The 27,482-nt window shown below is 46.4% G+C and overlaps 1 protein-coding gene across 4 annotated transcripts in view; it reads right to left on the bottom strand.

Moving 5' to 3' along the window:
* Positions 1–6,112: 6,112 nt before the first annotated feature.
* The window catches only part of MORC2 (MORC family CW-type zinc finger 2), a 40,119-nt gene continuing 18,749 nt past the window's right edge, over positions 6,113–27,482 (bottom strand). Inside the window, exons 6-27 of one of the 4 annotated variants that reach the window (XM_019426709.2) lie at positions 25,327–25,435; positions 21,425–21,584; positions 21,205–21,316; positions 20,598–20,723; positions 19,913–19,992; positions 19,148–19,230; positions 18,504–18,589; positions 17,205–17,345; positions 16,952–17,106; positions 16,708–16,836; positions 16,084–16,189; positions 15,425–15,557; positions 14,015–14,089; positions 13,549–13,929; positions 12,906–13,037; positions 12,408–12,462; positions 11,847–11,988; positions 11,470–11,712; positions 11,289–11,382; positions 7,662–7,850; positions 7,476–7,568; positions 6,113–6,389 (exon numbers count right to left, since the gene is read on the bottom strand). In XM_019426709.2, the coding sequence (XP_019282254.1) occupies positions 6,321–6,389; positions 7,476–7,568; positions 7,662–7,850; positions 11,289–11,382; positions 11,470–11,712; positions 11,847–11,988; positions 12,408–12,462; positions 12,906–13,037; positions 13,549–13,929; positions 14,015–14,089; positions 15,425–15,557; positions 16,084–16,189; positions 16,708–16,836; positions 16,952–17,106; positions 17,205–17,345; positions 18,504–18,589; positions 19,148–19,230; positions 19,913–19,992; positions 20,598–20,723; positions 21,205–21,316; positions 21,425–21,584; positions 25,327–25,435 (2,893 nt within the window). In that variant the 3' untranslated portion in view covers positions 6,113–6,320. The remainder of the gene's footprint in view (positions 6,390–7,475; positions 7,569–7,661; positions 7,851–11,288; positions 11,383–11,469; positions 11,713–11,846; positions 11,989–12,407; positions 12,463–12,905; positions 13,038–13,548; positions 13,930–14,014; positions 14,090–15,424; positions 15,558–16,083; positions 16,190–16,707; positions 16,837–16,951; positions 17,107–17,204; positions 17,346–18,503; positions 18,590–19,147; positions 19,231–19,912; positions 19,993–20,597; positions 20,724–21,204; positions 21,317–21,424; positions 21,585–25,326; positions 25,436–27,482) is intronic. The other 3 variants (XM_019426710.2, XM_019426711.2, XM_019426712.2) reach the window with 3 other exon arrangements.

Genomic DNA, 27,482 nt, shown 5'->3' with positions numbered 1-27,482 from the left:
ACTTCAGCTCAGGTCACGATCTCACGGTCCGTGAGTTCGAGCCCCGCGTCGGGCTCTGGGCTGATGGCCCAGAGCCTGGAGCCTGCTTCCGATTCTGTGTCTCCCTCTCTCTCTGCTCCTCCCCTGTTCATGCTCTCTCTCTGTCTCAAAAATAAATAAACGTTAAAAAAAAAAAAAATTTAAAGAGTCAGACAAATGAAAAACCAGTTTTTATCCTCTGGGGATATTTAATTAAGGTCATAAAAATGTCAACCTTCTCGTAACTTACATCTAAATTTAATACAGTTATAATTTAAATCCCAATGGAACTTTTTCTTTGGCAAGGATGGGAAAAAATGGGTAACATGATTTTAAATTTCACTTAACAGAATGAATTCTAAGAATAGCCGGAAAAAAGTCTTTTTAAAAGGTTGGGGGGTGGGGGGAGACTGATCCATCTAGATGTTGATGATGCTCAAAATTCTAGTTTCAGCTAGGACCTCACCTCTTACACCAGAACCACCTGTCCAACAGGATGTCTTCACTGACATGTCTAAGGGGCATCTCAAGGCCATCTAGTAGTGCAATATAAATAATGACCAAGATGGTTCACTTAATGGGGCGAGCATAGTGAATTTCCATTTGGAAAAAGAAGCAAAGCTTGACTCTTGCCTTACTGCTTAAACTAAAATGTATCCATTGACAAAAAAAATTTTTTTAGTATTTCAACAAAGAGTAAGAGAACGTTTGAGGGATGGCGATGGAGGGAAGAGGAAAGGTTTTCCTAAGCATGATAGGAAACCCCAAAACCTAAAAATGTTTACCTTCCAAGTAACAGTCTTCTACCAAGCTAAGACAAACCAGTAGAAAATGGGCCAAGGTTGTGAAGTGCAAGAGGTCTCAGGTCCTGGGAGAGGCCAACAGGCTGGCAAGTAGGCTGGACCTTCAAGGAAAATTACCTGGAAATGGCTATTTTAAGACGTAAAACATGCAGCTTCCTTTCCAGGTCCTCCGTCTTGCAGATATAAAACCACCACACCACAAAGTCATCTATGCAAAAAATGCTTTCTGCAGTGGCTTTAAAAAGTTAAAGAAACAACGAGGGAAAATTTTTTTATCTACTCTCGGGCTTAATATGCAGGCGCCAGAATTTAAAAAAATAAATTAAATAACCACTTTTCTGCTTGGGTTGTGGGCAGGCCATTGGATCCCCAAGGCCTTTCCCCCATGCCCTAGGATATGAAACCCCTGGGGACGATACCTCCCACCCTGTTTGCCCCCAGTTTGGATACTTGCGGTGGTGCAGCGAGGTCCCCACATCTCGACCCTGAGACCAGCCTCGAACATCTGCGTAAGGTCACAACGCTTCCTCCACGCCCCCCGCCCCCCACCGAGCGCCTCCGGGCTCCAACCCCATTGGCAGGCTCGTTTTGTCTCAGACGGGTGCACGGGGGGTGGGGGGGGCAGCCGCACGTGCTGGACAGCTGCATCACTCAGGCGCTGTTACGTGCCAGCCTCGAGGGTCTGGAGAACAGGCGTAGGGGCGCCCTCGACGACGGACCACAATCGTTGGCGGGTTGGAAGGCTGGCGCTTGTTTGGGACTGCGGCTGGGTCCCGGCCGCGTCTTCTGGACAAGGTTAAGAATTTGCAGCCAGTTCTGCAGCCTGCTCTCCAGCCCATGTTGTATTGTGATAGAGGATTTAGAGGAAAAAACGCTTTCCCTTCTAACAAATAGGGGTTCTCTTCCCACCGCAGGGCCCCAAACCCGGTTAGTGGCAGACTGTCTTAAATGGGGGCATTAGGGAGGGGAGTGAGAGCCCAGAGCTTCACTAGAGGAAAACATAAATGTAAAGGGAAGGAAAGTAAATTTAAAGTGGTGGATTAGAGCTGGTCACAGCTTTCTTGGAAAGGAGGTGGACCCACCAAGTCTCATGGAAGCATCTCAGCCGAGTCCAAAGAGCAAAGGGGAAAGGATAGGTCTGTCAGACCCATCTATCAAGTGGTCTAAGTTTGCCCCAGTGGTGTGAGGCCTTGGCTGGCAGCTACCCAGAATATCAAAGCGCCAGAACATACCATACGAAACCTGAAGGGCAGGCCCAAAGGAAGCTGGATGGAAGCCCTGCCCCTCCTCACCATTAGGATATACTGAAACAGGCCAAATGGTTTAGGCCATGAGAATAGCTATGGGTTATGGGCACTGAGTAAGCAGTGGAATGCCTAGAGGTAGGTAGCAGGTAGGGACCAGTGAATCTTGGACACAAAAACTCGGGGTCAGGGCAATAAGGGCTTTGGACCCCCATTCTAACTTGTCAGACCAGCACCAGATAAGTGGCTATTTATAATGTGCCTCTGAATAACTTTCAGGTAGAGAACTAGCCTTGAGGCTAAATAAGCCAGGATGGGCAGTGATTTGTCTCAGGCCTTGTGAGCTGGTAGAATTTCTACAGGTTCCACCAGGAGCCCTAATTAGGCCTGGCACATTGCCAAGTTTCCAGATGAAAAAGGCCACAGACTGACCAGTATTTTGGCTCATTGCTGAGTGAGATGTGCCTTGCCAGGCCCTTCCTCTGCCCAGTCTTTTTCTTGCTCACTGGAGGGTGACCCTATTTGTGCTGAGAACAGGTAGAGAATAGTCTGCAGCCTCAAACAGGGCAGCAGAGAAAGCATGTTCCTTGGAGCTCTTGCCTCTCATAACCAAGCTGGCCATTGACCCATTCAGGGAAACAAAAGCAATGTGATCATCCAAAGAAAGCTTCCATCTCCAAAAAAGGCCAGAACCCTCCAGTGGAATTGTGAGGGATGTTTCAGGCACCTTGGTGACCACCCAGCAACAGGTCTCTTACAGTCTGGCCCAGCTAGAGAACCACCTTCCAACAGGGACAAGTACTGAAGAAGCACTGCCCACTCCAGTCAAGACTTGTAGGATACAAGAGTACATAGAATATGTAAATGGCAAAGAAATTTGAGCTTTATCAGTCTTATCACTAATTGACCCTTAGAGCTATGAACTCTTGGCTACCACTGCTTGAACCACATCTGAAAAGTGGTCATGTAGACATGGGGAACTGGACCCAACAAGAACAGCTAAAAAATATTACTCAGATATAAAAAAGTTTTTCTCAACCTATTAACTCATGCCTTCCTTGAGTAAACAAACATATCAAACCCTTGTCCTGACCTAGTAATACTATTAGTAGGTAATATGGTATTGATCCTAAAGTGGGGGGTTTTAATCCTAAATCCATGGGACACTTAGGGTGTGAAGGGATCATACAAGGTGAACCTTTTCCTGAGGACTTCACTCCTTGGTTTTTCATCTTTTTTTGTAAGCTCTTTTGTAGAGTCCCTAACCCAGATTCAGAACTACAGCCCTGCATCAGACACAACTGACCAATGAAGATGCTCAACCTTAAATTAGTCCAAATCAATTCAAAAATACCTCACTTTTCACCTTTCACATTAGTACAGGATGCAAGAGACTGCATACTGATAAGTATAGGCAGGGTGGGTGGGGAATACACTGTTGGTAGGAGTTAAAACTGGGGGTTTTTCTGGACTGTACCTTAATATTTTTAATATTAGTATCTACCATTTGACACAGCCACTTCTCTTTGGAATTTACCATGCATACATACAGATCTGAATTAATGAACACACACACATCATAGCATTTTCCATAAATGTTAACCCAAATGTTTGTAAGTAGAAGACTCTTAAATGACAGTACATCCAAGACAATGAAGTGCTATGAGGTTGTTCTAAAGAAAAAAGACCCATATGGCTATTCTGAAACAGGTTCCAAGATACATTGAGTGGGAAACATGCAGAAACAGAACAGAGTGGATGTATATTTGTATGCTCAGCATGAATATTCTTTTCAGGGATCAAGAGTGAAAGGGAGCCTTGCTTTTCATAGTGTAGCATTTTGTACTGTTTGAAATTTTTGTACTATTTGAAGTTTTACTGTATGCATGTGTCACTTAAAAAAACTAAAAGTCCCCATTGCTCCCATTCCTTAAAAACAGTGATGCTGTACATTCACCTTTTTGCAGCTGTGTGCTATGGACTTTTCCTGCCACAGACCATCCAGACCACGCCCTCCTCCCAAGTCCTCAGACAATCCCAAGCAGGTCCCATGACAGAAAAGGGGAGAGACACTGCATTTTATCTTCCCACCCAGAATGACAGGAGCTCCGTCTGGGAAACAGGCTGCATTCAGTACAGCTGTGATTGGATATAAACACCAAAGTGGATGTGGAGGGGGTGGGGTGTGCCTGGGTGGCTTAGTCAGTCGAGCAGCTTGCGTATCCAACTCTAGATTTTGGCTCAGGTCACGATCACAGGGTCATGGGATCGAGTCCTGTGTCTGCTTGATCCTTTCTCACTTTCCCTCTGCCCCTCTCCCCTGCTTGTACTAAAATTAAAAAAAAAAAAAAAAAAAAAGCAAAGTGCATACATCGAGAATTTCATGCTAAAATGTTTAAAAAATTCAGCATTTCTGTTTCTGTGGATGTTAAGGAGGGTGAAGACAGAAAAAGGAAGATGGTGATGAGGAAGAATGTGAAGACAGTTTAAAGCCATAGTAGCAGAAAGAATGAAGAGGAAATAAGGTGCTGAATTTTACTAAGAGAAGAAAACAGACTGAGTTCAGGAGTCTCACCAAGTTTTATAGTATTGCATTTTGATTACAGGTGTGTAAATAAAAAACTTGGGTATTATCTATTATCCTATGGTAAAAATGCAGAACCAACTTCCTTTTAGATTAAAACAGTAAGTTTGGGGACAAAAATGAACCACATGCTGCCTGGGATGATGAGAGAGAACTGGATGGGAGAGGAATCACCAGCTCAACAAACCCCAAGACTCAGAGAATCTTCCAGAAGAAGAGGCCAGGTTCTGAGTGGTATTTCCCTAAATAACCCTCCCCCCAGGGATGTGGTTTGGGGAAGCCTCAAACCCACAAGTTGCAGGTGCTTCTGGACCCACACACAAATGGGTAAAGACTTCCCTCACCAGTGCCTCCCAGTTTTCTGCAGACTCCACAGAGCGGCATGTGGGCCACTGTTGACCTGGGATAGGTAGATGCCAGAAACACACCAAGAAAGGTTTGAATCACAGACCAGTGGTACCAAGTCATAGTTCTCGTGCCTCTAGAAAACACAAAGTCCCCAGATAAAGAGAGGACAGAAGAGAGTTGGAGGAAATCAAACCAAAATTTTTCCAATGACCACTAAAGAGAAACTCAGCAACTCTTGCCTTTGTCTTTGACCCTGAGAAGTTGCCTGAGGGACACAGCTGTGTGAGGCCCTGACTAGAAGGGAGGGAAGGCATGGTGTGTTTCCTGAAGAGCTGCCTCTGGAGTCCCTGTGCCTCAGTGACCCCCTCTCCTGTCTGGCCCAGAGCAGGGACTGGTGGGGCCAGGTACAGGGAAAAACAGTAAAAGCAGCAGCAGCAGGTTCTCCAGATTAGCCAGCACCATCTAAGGCAGCATGCTTTCTCCGGACTCTGCCAAACCCACAGATGGAGGTCACCACCAAATCAGCACCAGGGGTTCTGTCACAAGGGGCTTTCTCAAAAAGAATCCTTTGGAATTCAAACATTCATTCAGTGTGCAACCCACCAGAGTCAGATCTGTCTACTACTCAACCTGGACTCAAATTTTTGCAGTGGAATATGTCACTGTCCACAGTTCACTGAAGAAATCACTGCCACAGGGAGAACTTGAGTGGTAGATGGGGAGGGTGAATGGGAGGCTCTTTCTTCCCCAAGCTGTCTGGACAATGCCACAGCCATAATGACTGACAGCTGGATGGGCCGACATTCACGTCCCTGACCTGAGACAGGACCTGCTCAGTGCTGTTTCTCTATCCTGACCCACTACCCCCAGAGGTCTCCCAGATTAGAGCCCCCAGAAGAAGCACCACTCTGGAGGGTCTTTCCATCCCCCACCCCTCAGATCCCAACACTGTTCATCTTCTAGGAGAGACCAGCCCTGCCCCTGAAGCCTCTCCGACTTCCAGGTGGCACTGGATTTACCACATCTTGAGAAGCCAGGAGCCAAGAGAAGGAGCTTGGCATCCCAGTTCTCTGTTCTTTGCCCAACAGTTACCAAAAAAAATGTATGGTCTCACAGCAGGTGCAGCATCTTATTTCTTTTAAAAAATAAATATTTATAAACTTAGGGAGGAAGATTCAAAGAATCAGAGTATTTTTCCCTCCAAAAGCACAAATGTTTCATGTGAATCAAACCAAGGTAAGTCCACCAACCCAAGAACAAAACACCACCCCCCGAGGGCTCTGCCTTGAAGGGCAGAGGAGCTGGTTTTTGGCTCCGAGCCCTTCAGTCCCCCTTGGTGATCAGGTCCTCGATGTAGGCATCCAGCTCATCATCTGTGTTGATGTCTATGTCCTGGAATAGAAGGGAACAGTCAGCTGGGGGCCTGAAAGCGGTGGGGGGGCCCACCACCTCCCCATCCTTCTTGCAGCCCATGGAGCCTGAGCCCAGAGTCCCCTCCTCTTCCCCCTCCGCCCTGTCAGGCCTATCCCATCTTGGTCATTCTCCCCCCTCCCCATCCTCTATGCACAGATGACGCCCAGATTTCTTGCTACTTCCCTGCCTCTACCCCAGGTTTCTGGTTGCCTTAGATGTGTTGCAGGCTTCTGAGAATCAGTACATTCAAAACAGGCCAAATGCACCGACCCACCCCCCCCCACCCCCACCCCAGGTTGCATCCATCTCAGTACAGGCTACCACCTTCCCTCACCTAGGGACTCAAGACAAACCGAAGAATCACCTGTTTCCTTTTTCCCTCAGATATTACAAATCTGTGTTTCTCACTGTCACCATCCAAGAATCAGGCCACCAAAATCTCTCACCCAAGTCCTGGGTTCTAACCTCCACCCCACTCCAGGCCTTCCTACAACCAACAGAGTAAATGTCTTGGATTGCAAACTGGATTGTGCCACAACCCTCCAGGGACATCCCACCTTGTACAAGCCCTGCCTCTTCTCCTATGGCCCACAACTCCCTGCCTTGGGCCTCAGGTCCTACTCTTACATCTGCCTAAAGCACTCACACAGCCAATCTTGTATGACTGATTCTACTCTCAGCTCAAATATTAATACCCCTTTCTCAGACCATCCCTGAACACCCTAGTAAAGTGGCCTCCCTGTTTTTCTTCTCTTGTATTTACTTCACAGGACTTCCCATAATCAATATTCTGTGTCCTTTACCACTGTTGGGCCATGAGGATAGGGACCTTATCTTGCCTATCTGGTTCACCCGGTATCCACAAGACAGACACAGAGCCATGTCCTCAGTTTTCACTGCCTGGATGAAGGACTGAGACCCTCTAGGGGTATTCCCCACTTCTAGGCAACCCAATCCCATCTGGGCGTCATCTGGAACAGTGAGAAAATCTTTGTTTCATGGCGTGGAGGATTTTCAAACCAGGCTATAAATCAGAAGATCTAAACAAGGGCAAAAATCTGATACCGTGGGTCTGGCTGGGATGAGGCCCAGGCAGCCGCACCACCTCCAGCCCTCTTGGTCAGGATGCTGTGCAGCCAGGGTTGAAACCACAGATTCCTGTGAGTGGGGAGAAGGGAGCAGGAGGTGCCCAGGCCCCCCTCCCTGAGACACCAGGTGGTCCAGCTGCAATGAGAGGGCTGCCTGGCTCACCTCCTGCACCTTTTGCAGGAGCGCCACGATGTTGGTCCTCAGCTTCTGCAACTTCTCCTCTGTCTCTCGGAGCTTTCTCTCAGAAGTGCGCAGGCTCTCCTCAGAGGCCTTGGCCCGTGAGTCAGCACGGCTCTGGTAGGAATGGCACAGATTCTGGAGCCCCACTTCATACTGCTTGAAGTACTCTTTCTGTAGGGGAGAAACCCAGAGAGTGAGTGCATGGGCTTACAGGGGTCCCCAGGGCCCCTCTAGATAGGCACTAGTATCCCCAAGTAGCTCGGCACAAGGATGTGTGAAGGGATATCCATGTAAGGGACAAGTGGGCTCTTTAGTTCCAGAGTGGAAGACCCGATGCCCATCTCGTGGGGCTGCCATGAGAATGGAGATGAGATTACTCATGTGAAGCACTCAGCAAAACGCCTTGGCAGACAGCAAGCCGTCAGGAAATGTGAGGCAAGATTCTTCCACTCCAGTTAGCACAAAAAAGATGAGTCTCCCTCCCAGCTCAATCACATCTAACTTCACCACAGCCCTTTCAGCAGTCCATTCCAAGTCACATCCCACAATGTCAGAACCAAAAATCCTGTTCCAGAAACATTTATCAAGCACCCACCAATAGCAGATACCTCAGATTTGTATAATATACTTATATAAGCAGGATCAGAGCTTTTACTATCTTTCCTGAGTACCTGAAACTTCCAAAGTGTGGGGAAATGATGTTAACTAGCAGTTTCTCTAGACATGAGGCTTTTCAAACTTTTAAAAGGTAGCAGAAAACTTGCTTCAAAAGCAATGTTACATGGAATCTCATTAAAAAATTTGAGCAGTAGCTCTTTACGTTTATTTTTAAAATTCAAATTTATAACATAATTTACTCATAAGTCACCAATGAGAACGATAAAACCATTTTGATGAAAATGAGTGGTCCTGACTGACCATTGCGGTAATATCAACTCCTGCATTTACATGCTTCTATGTACGAGCTATTTGGCATTTAGCAGTTCCTTACTGCTGTTTTTAAAAACTATTTTGCTACAAGTACTTACCTTACAATTTTAGAATATTATCCTATTAAACCAAAATGGCAAGAGAAATTTCAAGTTCTGTGTAGAAAATAATTACCTTGGCAGCACAAATTAAGTGTTCAAGCAGGCTCCAAAGTATTAAAACTTTAATTGTATGATGTTTTGAGCCCATGATCTGTGTTCGTTTAACTCTTTAACTTTCTATCACAGATTCGCATGGTTATATTATTTTAAACATATATATTCATATATATGAATCTAACATTTGCAAGACCTTCTGATGGCTTTATGGAACTCCTAGTCCAGCATGAAGGGAAAAAGGATGATCTTTTACAGACAGACAAGAACATAATGACTATTAGACTGTTTTGTCTGTGACATTAAAAAAAATCAGTTTGACTTATTTTACACATTCTGGTCAGCAGACTATAAAGTTGATGCCTTGGTGGTATACCTCCTTTTACAAGCATTGGCTCAGATGCTTCTGGCTGTGTTTATGGTCTGAGCAGCAGAGATCCCACTGCACCCAGAGTTTGCTCTGTGTCTGGCAACAACCTTAAGCCAAAAGCAACAAATCTGACTGACAGGATGCCAGGCCATCCTAGCCAGCCTATCAGCGGTTTTTTTTTCCTGGAACTTTCAGACAGCACCTGCAGCCTCAACAAGGTCAAGAGTTGAGGTACGGAGCTTTCTGGGAAGCTGCCATGAGCTCTGCCATCCTCTAGCTTCCTTAGCTTGCACCTGCCTTCTCATCTCACAGGGAAGCAAGGCAGCACTGGGAGAAGGGCAAGACCCTTGTCCTAAAGAAGCACCTGGAGTCAAATCTGGGCTCTATTACAACAGACTCTACCTCTCTGAGCCTGTTTCTTCAACTCCTAACCTCACTGTCTAATGGAGGTTAAAATCCCCATCTCTTTCCTCAAGCACATACCTGCCACATGTGGGCCTGACATCTTGAACATACTAGCCCTGCAGTTTTGATTCTAGTTCTATTTTCTAGAAACTCCTCCCTGAAAACTTAAACTATTCCAACCATAAAGATATCTACCCCATTTGATGTAGACAAGTCACAGATCCCATCTGCAGCCCTGGCCTTCCTGCCCCTCCAAGTTGAGAACTTGGACTAAGAGTCCCCAGTCTCCACCTGCCCAATGGACATCACCAGAACTGTAGGTGCCGGTGCTTCCAGCCCAACACAAATCACAATTCATCACCTCTCTTGCCCTCACCCTCTGTTTTCTCTCCAGTTAATAGCTTTGTCATCATTTCCCACAGGCCTGAGACACAGGGAAGCATGTGGCCTCTGCCTCCTCCCCCATCACTTGCTTCCTGTCAACAACCTCTGACACAGCCCTTTTACTGGCCAGTCCACTTTCACCACTCTTGTTCCTGTTCCCGTTCCCTCATCTCTGACCTTTCACGACTGGACCCGCCCCCTTGCCCTTGCATCTTCCATCCACCCAAACAATCTGCCACCAGAGGTATCCTCTTAGGACAGGGTCAGTAAACTAGAGCCCCAGGCCAAATCAGCTGCCTATTTTTATAAATAAAACTTTACTGAAGCACAACCACATCCATTCCTTTAAATTATCTACTGCAGCTTTCACGCTCTAATAGTGGAATAGTCGCCACAGAGACTCTAAGACCCACAAAGCTGAAAATATTTGCTAACTGGCCCTCTACAGAAAAATTTTTTGACCCCTGCCCTAGACCAGGTTCAGACTAACAACACCCCCAAGCTCCAAACTTTTGCTGGCCCTCCACTTCACACAAGGTTTAAACTACTATAGCTAAGATCAGACATTCAAGACACACCATAACTTGGCTCTCAGGCCCTCTTCTTCCCTAAATGCTCACCACATGCCTGCTGCCTTGACTTGGGAACTTTCATTCCTCTGACACCTCACTCACAAAAGTTCCCCTGCCTCAAACCTTGCCCATCACTTACACAGGAACTTGCAGAAATCCACATCTTCTTCAGGCTGCTGCTCTCTCCTTCCCCAAGGCTGCCACAGGCCAACTACCTGCTTCCACAGCACTGACTGCTCTCATCGGTCTCTTGTCCAGCTACCTGGTAAAAATTCAGTCTCTACTAAATCTTTAGTCCCCTGCAGGCAGCACTCTCTTTTGTTGCTCATTAAAAGGTCCAGCAGAGGGCCTGTGACACAACAGCATACCACCACCCAGTGCTTGCTTCCACACATCTCTACCTCCCTCTAAGAGTCAACTTTTAGGCACTTTGAACCTACGTTCTTCACTATTGCTTGGGACAAGTTTACTCCATCTGCCAGGATAGAGGAAGAAGGACATATTCATTGTAAAATGTGAAACTAGGCTTCTATCCATGAGGATTCAGCCCCAGCATCTTATGGTAGGGTGTGCTCGGCTTCTGCACACCACAATCATATCCAGCTAAGCTGCTTCTTTTTCTACAGTAAGTCTCCTATTCCTTTTAGCAAAAAAAAAAAAAAAGGGGGGGGGTACTGGCTGGGGGGTGGGAACACAGCTGAGAGCTTGTAATCACAAGCACAAAGGGGCAAGGGCATGTGCAGTTAAAAAAAAACAAAAAAAAAAACCACCCCAAAGATTAGGCCAGACTCACCAGAGGAAATGATATTAGCTCATCTGAATTCATAACACTCAGCTCCTTCTTGGAGATGGGGAAACTTGGAGGCAGGAAGTACCGTAAACAATTCCTAAAAAAAGAAGGTGGGGACAGGAATTCAGAACAGCAAGAACAAGGTGGAGAGCCACTGCTAGCCCAAGTGGGAAGACACACGCACCGGAGGATCTGAACGAGCAGGTCAATGGTCTCGTGGTTGGTGCTGGGGGCAGTGGTGTCAGGCTCTATGCGGATGCAGTCAGAAGTGGAGGGCTCTGCCATGGCTACAGCCTGCTGGGCCACCACCACCTCCTCTTCCTCCTCCTCTTCCTCCTCCTCCCCACCCTCCTGCTGAGTGTCAGGGCTCTGGTACTCCGGAGAAGGAGGTTTCATCAGCCGCACATCCTCACTGCCTTTCTCCACCCTAGGAGGCACACAGCATTTATTATGTGTCTCCCAGACTCCCAGGATGGGCTGTCTGCAGGGAAGCTAGGGACACACCCACCCCCCCACTCCCCCACCTGGCCAATTTTGTCAGCCTCTGGAAAGGGGCATTACCAGCGGTCTCTAGGAGTGGTGTCTGTGGGCACGTAGTCAAACTTCACCTTCCACCGCACCACATGCTTGCCCACCTCCACAGCTGTGACACGGCCCGTGTACCACTCCCTGTTCACACGCACCTCCACGTGCAACCCTTTATCTGAGACAATGAGGATGGAGTGAGTGTCAGAAAACTATAGACTCCCCCACTCAGCCAGGGTCACCTTGACAGAGGCAGCCCCAGGATTTGCAGGGACAAGAATCCCTAGATGCTTGCCCTGCACTTTTCCAGGAACATGCAGCCCAGCCACCCTAGTCTCCTTCCCCATCTACCATGAAGGTACCAAAGAGCAGCAGGATGAGTGACTGCTAGAGGTGCAAGCCAAGAAATTTGTGCTAAAAATACACATAAGGGTGTGTTCTCTTCAGACTTCTTCTTGGGATCAGACTTGGAATGATTGCTGCACAAAAGCTCAGAGCCAGGAAAGCCTCCAAGAGTCTTTAAGATAAGCTGTTGCTGGCTGAGGGGTCCGAATACCCGCTTCCCCCACAGGCTGACAGGAACCTCCCCAAACTCACCTTTCTGAGCCCTCTTAAGGTCAGCTGGATCCTCTTCCCCAGCACTGTCCGAGAGCTGCAAGGAGAACAGTCTGTTAGAGGCATCCCCAATGCCCCTGAAGAGATTTTTGCATGAGTGGCCACCCAGGGTCATCAGCTATCACTTCATATTGCATTATATGGCTGTTTAAATCTCCATGCCTCACCAAGAGCTGCTCTCTAAATCATCTACCTTGTATAAACAAGATAACACACAAAGGACAGAAAATCACAGACACAGGGAAGCAAAGGGTTTCAAGCCTTCCTCATCTGTATGTGATCTCCAGCCTGTGATTAGAGCCAGAAGCCAGTCTCACTCAGAAGCCTACCTGACACCATGTTTCTAAATCATCTGCATAACTAAGAGTCCTACAGAGATGAACTGGGTTTCTGGAAGACTGAGGTCACAAAACAGAAACAGAGCTGGTGCAGACTGCAACCCTGGGGAAGGAGGATCTAACCTCACCTGGGACCACCTACCTCATTCAAGTCCTTCTTTTCCTCCTTCACAGCAAACTTGCCCCGCTTAGACCTCTCCTTCCTCCTCTCAGCCTCTTCCTCAGCTTCTTCCTCGTCAGAAACCCCAAGAGTCCGCTTCCGACTAGGAGTGGTCTACAGCAACAGGAGAGGGAATGTGAGGGGCCCTGTCAGCCCTTGAGGTGCAGGAAGATTTCATCTGGCCTAAAGGAGCTGTTCTACTTGTATGCTTCTCAGTCCCCCCCAGGGCTGAACCTTCCCTGACATTACTCAGTACACAGCAACCTCCTAGTCCCTGTGCCCACGAGGACCTTTGCTCAAAGCTGTCGTAGGGGGAGCCTCTCAGTTCACTTCTCTCTTAGTCTGCCTGGCCAGACAGGTGTGATGTCCCTGAAACATACTGACCATCTGCTGCGGCCCACCAATGCTGCCACCAGGCTGCCAACCTATGCCCACAGCATAGAAGCTGATGGAAGTGACTCAAATTTATGGCAGACCAATATTCAAAGGGAGCAGTGAAGAACTCCCTTCAATTATTTAGACTCCTCCTGAAGGGCAACAGAAAGCTCCCCCAGTACAGCTCTGACACAGCCTGATTCCACTCCTACACCACTGAAGGTAGGTTCAGGTTGGAAAAGCATCTCACTGGGGAGAGTTTACTGGGTGGCTCTGGCTTCTTGACCACTGGAGTCTTGATTGCTCTGGGAGCAGGGACCTCCCGAGGGCTCTTGGAGTTGGGCAGCAGAGATGGTGATAGTGGCTGCACCATGGGGGTGGGCCGGGATGCAGTCTTGACCGGCGTGTTAGAAGGCTTCCGGGGTGCCTCCGGTGGTTGGAGAAGTCTGGATGTACTGGCCTCCTCCCGGGCTGCCAGGACAGGAGGCTTTGGGGTGGTGTTGATGACAGCAGCCTTTCGGGGCTGGCTGGCTGGCCTGGGAGCTTGCAAAGAAGGGGGCCTGCTTGGGGCATTCTTGATGACAGCAGGTAAAGGAGGTGATCGAGGTCGCTGAGGTCTACGTGCAGGTTCCTAAAAAAGATCCAGAGAAAGTGAGAACACTGATCCTAGCACAAGACACCTAAGGAAAAGCTCCTCCCCTGTGCCTGGGCTTTACCTCAGTGGAAGGTCTGGTGGTCACTTCCAAAGGCAATTTCTTCAGGTCAGCTTGGGAACGGATAGGTGTGGTTTTCTGCACAGGAAACATGATGATGAGGTTGTTTGCATATCTTGGTACATTCAAACAAAACTCTTTTTGGATCCCTACTATGTGTCTGGGACAGTGGGAAAACAAAAAAGAAAACCTAGGCCTATTATAGAACTCCCTACTATGATAAGACTCCCATTCTCACTGGGGAGACAAAAAATAAAGTCACTAAACCATCAGCAAACTACAGGATTCTATGTCTGATTAACCTAGCATTGGAGAGACCAGGAAAAAGTGTCAATGGACTAAATTCCTACAAAAGAAGCCAGAAAAAGTAGGAAAAGCTTAACGGACAAGGCCAGAAGGGACAAGTGAGATTCAGCAGACAGGAAGGCACGCATAAGACATCCAGGTTAGTGTGACCATCTCCACAGACAGGGAAGCCAGAAAAAAAAAAAAAAACTTTTATAATAAATACAATAAAGGATTAATACCTCAAATATATCTCAAAAACCTGACAAATCAATTAAGAAAAAAATAAATCTGAAAAAACAGAAAAGGAAAAAAATTATCCAATTTAGAAATATGAAATACATTCTAAGATGCATAGCTTTGTCTGTCAAATGTGCAAAAAATACCCTAAAATAAATGTTCTGCTTGTAAAAAAACAGAAATTAACACATCTTCTGGAAGATAATTTGGAAGCAGTTATAAAAAGCCATAAAATTTTACAAACCCTTTTATTATTTAAAATTTCCTGGAAAATTATCCCAAGAAAATTGTGTGCTAAAAAAACAGTTTGTGTGTGTGTGATGACATTATATATATGTCATGACCTCCATATTTTTATTAATATATATATATATTTATGACTATGTAGGCAATCATAAAAAATTAGAAGAATATGTTAGTGGTGGTTACCTCTATGGTAGGATATTTATTTTCTGACCACTTGGGAACATATAAATAAGACAGTTTGCTTTTTTAAAATGATCATCATGAAAAAAGAAAAAAGGAAAAAAAAAAAAAGGCCAGGTGTCTGGGTGGCTCAGTAGGTTAAGTGTCTGACTTTGGCTCAGATCATGATCTCACGGTTCATGGATTCAAGCCCTGAAACGGGGTCTGTGTTGATAGCTCAGAGCCTGGAGCCTGCTTCAGATTCTCTCCCTCTCTCTCTCTCTCTCTCTCTCTCTCTCTCTCTCTCTCTGCTCCTCCCCCACTTGTGCGTGCTCCCTCACTCTCTCAAAAATAAACACTTAAAAAAATTTTTTAAACGCTCATGGTGTACTCAAGAACCAGTGAGTCACTGAGGGTTCCTGTCCCATCCCAGACAGATCCCTGATACAGGCTGGCTCTGCCCATTGCCCATGACCCATGTACCTGCAGGGCCTCTAGCTTCTCCTGCTGCTGGCGAATTTTTTCTGTCAGCTGCTTCTGCTTCTCTTCTTGTGTCTTCAGGTCCTTTCTGAATGTCCCCAGGGGAACCTTCTGCTTCTGTTCAGAAGCCTCACATCTGTTGAGAAAAGGTGCTAGGACGGTTGTAGCAAAATAGGGCTCTAGGGGTGCCTGGGTGGCTCAGTCGGTTAAGCATCCAACTCTTGATTTCAGCTCAGGTCATGATCTCACGGTTCATGAGTTCAAGCCCTGCGTCGGGCACTGTAAGTGCAGAGCCTGCTTGGGATTCTCTCTCCTCCTCCCTCTCTGCTCCTCCCTGGCTCCTGCTTTCTCTCTCTCTCTCAAAATAAATAAACTTAAAAAACAGGGTTCTAAGTAGGACATGGTCCTTCTTCCTCAGGCAACCCATTCTCTTACCATAGTATAACAACCTCAGGGTTCTCAAATGTACAGAATTAATACTCACTGCAGGACAGACATGTATTCGTATTTCCAGGGCACTTATTATTTGCAGCAAGACAGAAATATGAGGATATCAGCAATGACTTCAAGATGTACAGCGAGTTATTTACCCAAAGAGTGGAGAGAATATAGTGGGAGAGATAGGAGATACCCACAATCTCCTTGTTAGAACAAGTGCTCACCGGTCCTGCTCAGGATCAGGGTTCATGGAGCAAACCCAGGTATCAGGGTAATCTTTTTCCACAGAACTCAGCTGGAAGGGGAGGGTTCGCCACTTCAGACACAAATCTGTGACACAGAAAACACCCCAACAAACATCAGCTATACCCGACAACAATTGTAAGCAGGTTCCTCCCAAGCAGGCACAAGGCAAAGATGCCCCCCGACGTTCCATGCAAAGATCTTCACTCTGGCTTCAACTCTGCCTCCCTTGAAGAACAGTAATTCTTCCCAGGGACAGTAATTCCAGCAAGAATAGACACTTTACATCGTGGACTTTCAACACTCCCAGCCCCTCTCCCTCCAACAGGATCCTGGCTCAGTCACTACTCACACTGTTAACAATGTGGTACCAAACCAAATGAGGTCTGGCAGGTTAGATACCTTCTGCCTCATTCAGGAGGGACAGGTAGAACCTGGCACAGTCCCAAGGCTGAGCTCCCAGGGCCATCACCAAACAGACATCCCCAGTGGGACCAAAAGTCCATGAATGTTAGTCAAGTCAGGAGGCCAGCAAGGGTACAGTAAAAGAGGTTCATGGACTATATCACATGGGAGTCAGAAGGGGGTTCTGACCACTGGCTCACCACACTGGATTGTGGTTGGGATTTCCATAGCTCTCCGACGCTTGTAACGTAGCTCACTGGATGGGGGCTGGTTCCAGTTGGCAGAGAGGTAGCCAAACTCATCCCAGAACTTGATGATTCCCCTCTGGGCTAGAAAGCAAACACCCACACATCATATTAGGAGCTAGCCTCTCGCTCTTCCTAAATTCACACCCTTGGGTGCTAAGAGTATCTTAAGATTGGAAGTGAACAAAAAGGTAATTACCAATGGCAATGTCCTTCCAGTACTGTGCCAGATGCTCCCCCATCGCCCTCAACAGGTGCCGGTACTCCTTGGCATCAGCAAAGTCCTGCTTGTTGTGTGTAGGTTCCAGGACCAGGTAGGGCACATCAACAACCCCAACAACTCCACCACATGCCCTGCAGGGAGAAAGAAGACATTGCTCTGTCACCCCATTGGCCAAAACCCTCCCTGCCATCTGCCTTGGGCTGAAAAGTCCTCCTTGGGGAATACTCACATGCCCCCTTCCAGCTGTGGGCCCACTTTCTCATACATTTTGATCAGGCGGCTACAGTTATAGATGAACATGCCATCCAGGTCCCGGTGTTCAATGTTGACCCCAAAAACAAAATTCAGTTCCTTAGGTTCTTTAAGTGCTCTGAGAAGACATGAGATAAATTCAAGCAGATCAACCCATTAACACACAAATACCATGGTGTTTAAGATATGTTAGCTTATGCTTGAAACTTGAGACATGTTAAGCAAAAAGTTTTGCATTTCCATTCGGTGTGTAACCTATTAGACTTGGTGAGGATACATGAAGCACAGTGACTCTAAACATCCCAAATTAAAAGCATATGACTTTGGCTTTTGGTAACAAAACAGGGATGGATTTAAGTATAAATGGGATACTGTGAAATGGCTACAAATCGCTGCAAAGATAGTTACATGGTGGACCAAACACAAGGTTATACCTATTCTACTAACGTGACAGTAATTAATCTTAAAAAGACAAAAATTCACCGGCACAATGAACATGTATGTGAGAGAAGAGACTATCATGTGATACAGATCAACAAAATCATGGAGCTGGAAAGCAGATGAATGGAGCAGTGAAATGACTTAGAAGAAACCTGAAATTGATGCCTATAATAGGAAGGCCATGAAGCAGCAACCCAGGAATTCAAGGTCCAGAGCCCCAAGAAGCTCCAGACATAAGGTGGGACATGGAGATAATCAAATGAGCCAGGACAAGTGCCCATTCCAGATGAAAAAGGTCCAAAACTCAATTTACAGCATTATTCCACATTTGTAACCACAGATAAAATATTAAGAGAAGATATTACCAAATAATATAAATAAAAGGGAGTTTTAAAATCCTATTTCTTAAATGATCTGTGCTTTACAAGTTTTATACAATAAGCATTTTCTACATCCTTTAAATGAAAAGGGAAAAACAAAAAAGGACAAGAGAGGATAGAAGGAAAAAAAAGAAGAGAGGGAGTGAGGAAACAAAAAGAAAAGAAAGAAAGGAATAAAGGGAGGGAGGAAGGAAGGAAAGAAAGGGAGTTTCCAGGAAGGAAGGTCTGGTGTTCAATTCCAGGGATTGGCCCTGCCCTGGCTTTTCCTACCTCAGCCAAGAAACCTGCAGTGGGCATGTGACAAGCATTTGGGATCACAACATCAACAGTTTTCTCAAAGCAATCTTTGTGACAAAAATGGCACAGGAGGGGGAAGGATTCCCCAACCTCTTTGTCAATAACGAGTACAAAAGTTACAGAATTTTAAAAAACCAAAAGCCAGCCCTGGCACTCACCGCTGCTTGGCCTCCTTGATCCGCTTCTTGACATCAGCTTCCCTGCGCAGGGTAATGGCTGTGTTCTGGACCTGCCGCAACATTACCTAGAAATGTACATTGGCACAAGTGAGGGAGGAGGTGCTCTGGGCCACAGCAGGCAATATTATAACAAACATCTAAAACTTCTTTAAATCACAGGAATTCAAAACCACATTCAGAGATTTACTTCTTTCTACAGAAAGTGGTCTTGATGAGGACAAACTCAAAAGCTGTGTTTCACCTGACCAGGCTCACTCACGTGAAGGAGGAAACACCCCCAACTGAAATAATAGTCTACAGACATGTGTGTCAGACAGGGAAGGGTAGAAAACTGCTCAGACTGTCACTACTGTGTGTGACCCAGGGCAAGCGACCATCTTCACTTCAGTCTTCCTTTCTATAAACTGAGAATACTAACAGTATCCACTTTACATGGTTGTCAGGATGTTGAAATGATTAGCCAAGATTCTCACATACAGTGTATTCAACAGTGATTATGGAAACATCCCATTTTGCAGCTTTAGGGCAAGGAGTTCATGACAAGACTGGAGCTGAGCCAGGCCAGCTCTGGGATCCTAATGCCAGAAATGCTAGACAACAGCTGCTCAGATCTAGGGCCTTACCCTAGAGTCCCGTGTGAGGTCTCCACCTAGGCGAACTTCTAATGTCCGAGCTTTGCTCTCCGCCTCCCGTGCCTTCTCCTCAGCTAAAACCCAGAAGAAATCATGAAAAGGAATTCAAAGGTTCAAAATTCTTAGTCATCCTTCCTGAATCCAACAGTGTAGCACCCACTGGACAAGATGTGTATGCACTTTCAAGGAATAGGACAGCTGGGAAAGCAACCTCCCAGCCTGGAATGTAGAGTTGGTATGAAAAGGAACATCCTTTTGTTTGGAGGCCCTAAAGAAAACAGGCACTATTTATACTTGAGACATGCTTAAAACTGCCCAAGGCAACCAGAGTTACAGCCTCAGCAGGAGCAGGAAGTTATCAAAGTACTCAGCCAATCACTCTCCATCAAGCAGCCCCGAAGCCCTGTCAGCATGAGAGACCTTGAGATTTTTGCCCTGGAGTCAGGATAATCAGTTTCACAAGTATTTGGGCCAGAAGACAGTAAGATTCTTCACTCTAGGCAAGCTGAAGAGTTGTCACTGTTTTAGATAAGTTCCTATAAATGGCTGATAAAGAGAAAATAAAGTCTGGGGAGAAAAACTGCTGAGAGGATTGGCATGCAGGGGGAGGGGTACAAGAGGAACCAGACCAGTGGTTTAGGAGAACAACTTGCTCCTGGGTGCTGGACGGAGCTTTTTTGGATCCTGCTGTGGCCACAAGTATTCCCCAGACAACCCCAACCTGACTACTCCTGTCCAGGGGGTGGGGGGCATTACCAATCCTTGCCACATGTTCAGCTTTCTTCACCTCCTGCTCTGCACGAGTCTTGAAACGGCTTGATGTGTACTTGTACATCCTGAACAGGGGAAAAAGCAACCTGAAGACACAAGCAGCAGTGGGGTAGGACAGCAACCCGAGCAACTCAGGAAACACTCTGCCTTCCTGCCTCCTCCCAGGCTACACTGATAATGAGTCAAAAACAAACATTTCAGCAAAAAAGACTAAATTCCTTATTCCACTGGCCCCTTGCTCCACCTTTGATTAGCAACCCCACTACTCACCAGGTGTGTCATTAATCTCATAGCAGAAATAAATCTCAGCAATCAGCCAGGGCCTTTGCTCTCCTGTGTAGTGTCTAAAGGCCCCTTGGCCCTGAAGCTGAGAGGCTCAGATAGTTCACGGTGCCAGGCAGGGCACCCTCCATGTCAGAGAAGGCACTCATGCTCAACGAGCTTCACCAGCCAACCTCCGTAGCTTATCAGCCATCTGTGTCCCTCCCTCAGGACTCAAAAGTTTCTACGTGGTAAATCACAAGCAGCTTAAAGGCCCAAGTGCAATCAACACTGCCAGAGCCTCTTATCATCATTCCTAGCATCATTCCAACAATGCTCCAGAGAATCACAGCCGAGGCCCCATTCTCAGCTCAAGGGAAACAGCAGACCAGGGTGGGCAGGCCCCTACCTGGGCTTATACAGGCAGCAGGAGAGTCTCTTGGTCTGCACCTTGTGCCCATGAATGAAGATCCGCATCCGGGGATCAATATAGAGCACGGCAGCATAGGCGCGGAATGAGCGCCGCTCTGGCTTCCTAGAGGTGGCAGGAACAAAGGAGTGCTATCACCTACCCCACAATCAGCTTGACCACAGGTAAGGTAGGACAAACTCTCTGCAGGCCCTTCACCTTTCCACCTCACATCTTGGCTTCTCTCACCACCCTGAAGGGCTGCTCCTTCACTGTGGGCACCACACCCCTCACGTCTCCAGCACAGGCACTCCACAGACACTTGACCCGGCCCTACCACTGGCCCCACTACAGACCCAGCAAATCCTCTCCCCTCTCTAGACTCTGGTTTTTTCTGTCAAATCAAGGAACTGGGACCAGAGATAATTAACCTTTTCTTTTGGCTTAGCTGAAGAGCTGCTGTCCTATTCATCCCTCTGCTTGGGGCAAGAAGACATGGGCATGCTCAGCTTCATCAACTCCAATACTGGGAAATTCAGGGAACAAGCTCTCCCCCACTCCCTGAAGTCACCTCCAGAGCTTTCCCTCCCTTCCCAGCCACACTCACGTGCCCTCTGGGGAAGTCTCTGCCATCTGGATATCTCTTGGATTTGAGATTATGTCTAGCTCTGGCTCTCCATTATCCATGAGTTTGAGATTGAAAATGATCACCAGTGTTCCTGGGAAACAAATCCTTTCATTCTCCAGGTGCCCCCTACCCATCCCCAAACTCCTCATGGCTCTGGAGCTACTGGATTCTAGGGGCTGCAGGCTCAAAGCCTACTTACCACTGTCCCCAGGAATCTTCATGAACTGAGACATAACCTCCTCTTCATTGCGGAAAGGAGAATACTTATAGATGAGTTCTGTCTCAATGGCAAACTTCTCCACGTTGTCTGTGACAGGTTCCCGGGTGCGAGCATTCCAGGTGGGCAATGGAACTATCACCTTTGGAGTAAACATGGGCAGATACTTTGAGGGAGGACCCAGAACAGCCTTCCCCCAAAATGTGTATCCATCTCATCCCTCTCCACAGTGGCTCCACAATGCCCCAGTGGTGAGGTCCAAGCTTTGCAGCTTGGCACCAGAGGCTCTGTGGCTTCTGCCCCTTCCCAAGACTCAGTGTCACAGCACTAGATCCTCTGGGATGTGCTGATTTATGCTGTTGGGGGGGGGGGGGGGTCTCTGCATGAGGGGTGCCCTCCTTGGGATGCCCCTGGCCATCCTCCTAATCTGCTAATAATTCTACTCTACTACCAAAAAAATATTTATTATCTAGTAAATCCAAAGATACATATAAACCTACAACTCAGCAATTCCATCCCCAGGTTATATCCTAGCAGAAACTTCCGCACTTATGTACCAGCAAACATGTAAGGGTAACACAAATATCCAATACAGAATAGATAAATTACACTGTTGCATATTTATACAACGGAATACTGTGTAGTGACGACAATGAACAAACTAACAGCTACTAACATCAACATGGATGGATCTCAAAAACAATGTTAGGTGAAAAAGGCAAAGTGGAAAAAAAACCTATGGTAGGAGCCCACTTCTATAAAATGCGTACACACAATACAGGTGACAAAACTATAAAGAGAAACAAGGCAATCATCACAAAACCTACCTGAAGGCAGCTCCTTCAGAGGTGCAATAAGGAATACAACTGGTGAGGGGCACACTGGGAACTCCTAGTATCAGTCTACCATGGCAGCTATCATGTTCACTTTATACTTATTCTCCCAACTGTACCCATATTTTAATATACTCTTTCATATTATGGAATTTAATCTTATGTTTATGTTTTTAAAAATCCTACCCTTATCAACTATACCTCAATAAAACTAAGAGGAAAAAAATCCTCTTTCTTCTAAAACTGTATCCTCAAGTGCCACTCCCACAGGCTTAGATGTACTCCTCCCCCAGCCAGCTGCCCATGAGAGCCTAGGGATGGCTGACTGCTTGATCCCCTCTGTAGAGCAAACCAGTCCAGATACCTCAAAGGTTCAAATCACATGCCCCCCTCCACCTAAGGAAAAAGGGACACTGCATTTTAACAAGTGCCAGGGTGATAAAACTGTTGAGGGTTGGAAGAGATTTTACTGGTTTCTAAGAAGCTTAATGTCTGATGGTATTCATCCCTAGAGCTGGTTTGGACACATTCCTAACCAGCCAAAAATGATCTTATTTTGAAATCTTGGCTGAGTTTGCACTAGAGTACAATCCAAAATAGTGACCTTCTAGCACCAAGTAAGGAAAAAATTTCAACCTAGGTTTTTCACCAGGGGAACCGAGTTCCATTTGTGTTCTGTGAATCTGTACCTCACACTGCAACTCCCATTTTTCACAGCAGCCCCAGGTGATAAGAGCTTTTTTTTGTTTGTTTTTTGTTTTTTTGACAATAATATTACTTTAAACTGCATGTACTTCCACTGGCACCCATCCCTGCCATTGGGACACTTCTTTAGTTTCAATGTCACCACTCTACTGGTTTTCCTCCTACCCACTCCTGTCTTTTTTGCCACTTTCTCCTCTTCCTACACTTTAAATGTTAGCATCCCTGAGATCCCAAGTCCTCTTCTCACTCTGCATGCTCCTTTAGGTGAGCTCATCTGCTACCAAGGTTTCCAGAGCCTAGGCCTCCCCTCAAGCTCTGGACCCAGACCCGACTGCGTGTCCAGGAGAAAACTTAAGTTCTTCAGCAAAGACTAGCAGAAGAGGATGTCACTCTCTTCCATTCTTCACCAGCTCCAGACAGCCCACTATGCCCCAGCTGCCACATCAGAACCTGCATCGTGACCCTCCTTCCCCTTTCTGCTAATCAAACATCAGGTTTGTGGGCCCCACATGCTAAAGAGGTGACAATTCTTCCTACATCTCTCGCCTCCCTACTGCAGCCCTGCAGGCTACACATAGCCAGGGCATCTCAACTAGTTTACTCCAACACCTCTATCTTTCCAATCTAATCACCACACAATAACCAAACTGACCTTTTTATAAAAGATACTGATACTGTTACAGCTTTGCTTAAAATCCCTTTGAAGCTTGCTGTTTTAAGTCCTGCACACTCACCAAGGCCCTGAGGTCAAGCCTGACTGACCCTCCCTGATCTCCAGAGGCCACCACCTTTCTTCAGGTGGCACCTCTGCCAAGTCCCTTCCCACAAGGGAAGGTGATGGCCTTGAACAGATGATTTCCATGGACTTCACCACCCACCTCCTACCACCCACAGTCCATCAGGAAACATTCCTGAAAATCGCAGCATGGGCAAAAGTTCTCCTGCCCTACCTTCTCCCAAGAGATTGTTCTTTCCAGCCACAGCACCTCTCTCACTCCATGTATGATGGGTGAACTGACGCAGTGCACCAAAAAGGCAAATACATCCACCGGCTTGCCAAGGAAAGGCAGTAGAAAAAGACAACCTTTCATTCCCAACATGAACTAGTTTGCTATGATTTAGGCTCATCTAAACAGGGCCAGCACAAATTTACCCACAGCTAACCACCAGAGATTAATCAGATTGAAAACCTGACCAAATTCACCTATTTATGCAACAGCCATGGATTTCTCTCTGCAAACCCTCTTAACCCCCTCTCTAAAGCTCTAGTCACCACTTCTCACACATGTAAGAAGGTAAGAGTCCAGTCTGAGGCTGGGAAGACTGAGGCTATCCCTGATCCCCACCATGAGGAAGCACAGACCTCACCAGACCAGCTCTGCAGATATGTGAACCACCAGGCCACAAAGAAAATCAATGGAGCATGTGTTTAGCTTGCATAGTTAATTACCAACACATTTTAAAATCAGAATATTCTAGATTCATTAGAACTTCCTTCCAATATAGCAATGATGACCTGGGGCTATTTGTCATCTGCCATTTAGTGAAGAACTTACAACAATGATTTCCATACACTCACCACCTGCTTCACTACCTACCCAGGCCCTATAGGGATCTGACTTGTACCTTCTGATACAGACGATTAAAGCAACATATTTCTTCAAAAGGAAAATACATTCATAGCACATTCCACAAAATCACCATCATATAGGAAAGACTATGCTGCTCCAATTATTAGTTCCTATTATTATTACAGCCTGTGGTCTCCACCCATTGTTATGAAGCCAAAACACTCCCCTTGATAAAACAACTCCATATTGACACCCTGCCAGAATGAATTCAGGCTGCAGCTCTAAAGAAGGTACAAATCCTTGGTTCCTGCCATTTGATGACCCCATTCTCAGAAACAGGACAACTGATCGCTGAAGCTTTGAGATTTTACCTTCTCTTAAACTAAAAGGTCTGCCTGATGCTTCAACCAATTCATCCAACCAGCTAATCCAATAACAGGGGTGTGGCTGCAATCCTGCAACCTCAATGAGTCCAGCATCGATGGCAAATGACCTACAGAAAGACCCTGGTCAGATGTGTGAAATGTCTATTTGTGTGCTTGCTTTTAATGTTTATTTATTTTTGGAGAGAGAAAGAGAGGCAGAGAGAGACAGAGAATCCCAAGCAGGCTTCATGCTGTCAGTGCAGAGCCCGACGCGGGGCTCAAACTCATGAATTGTGAGATCACGACCTGAGACAAAATCAAGAGTTGGATGCTTAGCTGACTAGGCCATCCAGGTGCCCCAGATCTGGAAAATGTTAAATGGCAACTCGAACCACAAGGATAGGACCTACCTCATCAATGCCTTCCTCCTCATGAAAGGTCCTGGACAAGAAGAGGCAAGTCATGGTATCCTCCTTCTTGGTGAAGAGTATAAAATCCTTCCCAATGCGCATTGAGCCCCTGAAAGGGAAGCAAAAATGGATTATTCTCCCAGGGATTCAAAAACTCATCTGAAAAAGAAGCAAATTCACTCTCTGGATGTGACTAAAACTGCCTTTAGGAGGCTCTTCTCAAGACCTCCCTCCATCCTAGGACCCTGAGCTGAGGCCCACGGCCCTCATTCCTCTGTTCTTCCATCAACTTTCATCACTCCTCACAACTTGCCTGACCCCACTTACCCACCATACAGGGCTCCTTCACCACCCTTCTAGGGCACATTCACCAGCAATCGTCAGCCCCAAGTTAGTGTCACCCCCAACCTGCTGCCACAATGGTAACAAGTAATCCTGCTGCCCATGCACCAGGTTCATCTCAGCTACACAAGGGCTGCTGTACTCTTTGAATGTGTCACCATCAAATTTCCCTCCAGGAATTGACACCTTCAACATGCTGACCACATCCAGTTCCCATCAGGTATTTCTCATTCACTCATCAAATGGCAGAGCCATCAAGGGCATAGCCCACGATCTATGCTCATAAGTTCTCAAAAAAAAAACAAAACAAAAAAACAACAACAAAAAAAACAACGGTATGACCCCAAAGCTCAGCTAAACCTGACCCCCCCAACCATACACAATATAATTCTTAATCACAGTTTTTAAGGCCTATAATTGGCTCATATCTTAGAACTATAACCATCTTCTGTCTCAAAATTGTTTTGCCACCTCAAGCTCATTATGACATAGGTGGTCCCTGCTTCTGTATGCAACTGGTTCTGGGAAATGTGCCTTGAGGCTGGGTTCCACAAGGCGAAAGTCTGAATGGAATCAATTGCTTCCTTCCTCTGGCCACATTCAATCATCTGAGGAACAGGCAAGGACAAGCCTTTCTGGGCAACGTGGAACAGGGCAGAAGTTCTAACAGTTCATTGCCCAATGAACAATGGGACTGTTTAGCTCCCTTCTTCTGAGTAGCTTCTGGGGCTTTATGGCTATTATCTCATTAGTCTCCATAATACCCCAGGGAGAGGATGGCAATGGGAAGCCTCAATACTCTCTTCTATGTACAAATACAAACCAGGCTAGCATGCCAAACACACAAATGAATGCCATGTCCCATTTCCCCCAAATGCTCAGGAAAACACCCAGGACACTATCCAGAGACACCCTGGGGGCTGCCAAGTTCTGTTTTTCATCCTCTAGTTCCTAAGACATTGGCAATGCTCCTTCCCCTGACAATTTCACAGCCCTCCTCCTTCTTCTCTGAAGCTTATGGGTGGCAAAATGAGGCACATTACCTTGCCTTCTGTCAAAGCTTACTCTTGCCCTAATTTGGCAAAAACTCTCACTTTGTGCCTCTTTCTTCCCTCTTTGAACCTGACCTTGGAGGCTGAAGAGCAACAACCCCAAAAATACCATGTCTGCTGGCTTCCTTGCTTCTCAGCCCTATTCTCAGCACAAATCACTCCCTCCCGAAACACTTTTTCAACTTCTGAATTGGTATCAAAATAAATACACTCTCAACACTAGATGGCTCCAACCTCAATGGGTCCTTTACAAATATCATTGTACTAAATTATGCTAATAACACTCTCAACTTCCTGGTCTTCTAATTCTAAGCACAGTCAGAGTCACATTTTGTTTGCTCCTTAAGCCTGCTTTGTAAGAGAGAATGTCAAAGAGTAAAACCCCATTTTCTAGATTAGGAAATAGATTTCAGAGACATGAAACAGCTTGCCTAAGGTCACAAAATTACTAAAACCAGTTAGGAAGAGGTTAGCCTATAATCCAGAAGGGAAGTCAGGGCTTCTTCTATCACACTGACTCTAGGAGACTACAGTCATTGGGGACTTAGAGCACCGGTGCTGGAATCACCTGGGGAACCCACGGAACCCACAGACCCAGTGAATCAGGCCAGGAAATCTGTCATGGAAAGATCAAAAGAGAAATAAAATAAGAATCCAGAAACTAGGGGTGCCTGGGTGGCTCAGCTGGTTACGCATCCAACTCTTGGTTTCGGCTCAGGTCATGATCTCACAGTTGTGAGTTCTGGCCCCACATCGGGCTCT

The sequence above is a fragment of the Panthera pardus genome, unplaced genomic scaffold, assembly GCF_024362965.1.
Source record: "Panthera pardus isolate Hobbes unplaced genomic scaffold, ASM2436296v1 HiC_scaffold_15, whole genome shotgun sequence".
NCBI classification, from domain to species: Eukaryota; Metazoa; Chordata; class Mammalia; order Carnivora; family Felidae; genus Panthera; species Panthera pardus.
Note: the sequence above shows the minus strand (reverse complement) of the source record. Positions and strands in the feature narration are given on the sequence as shown.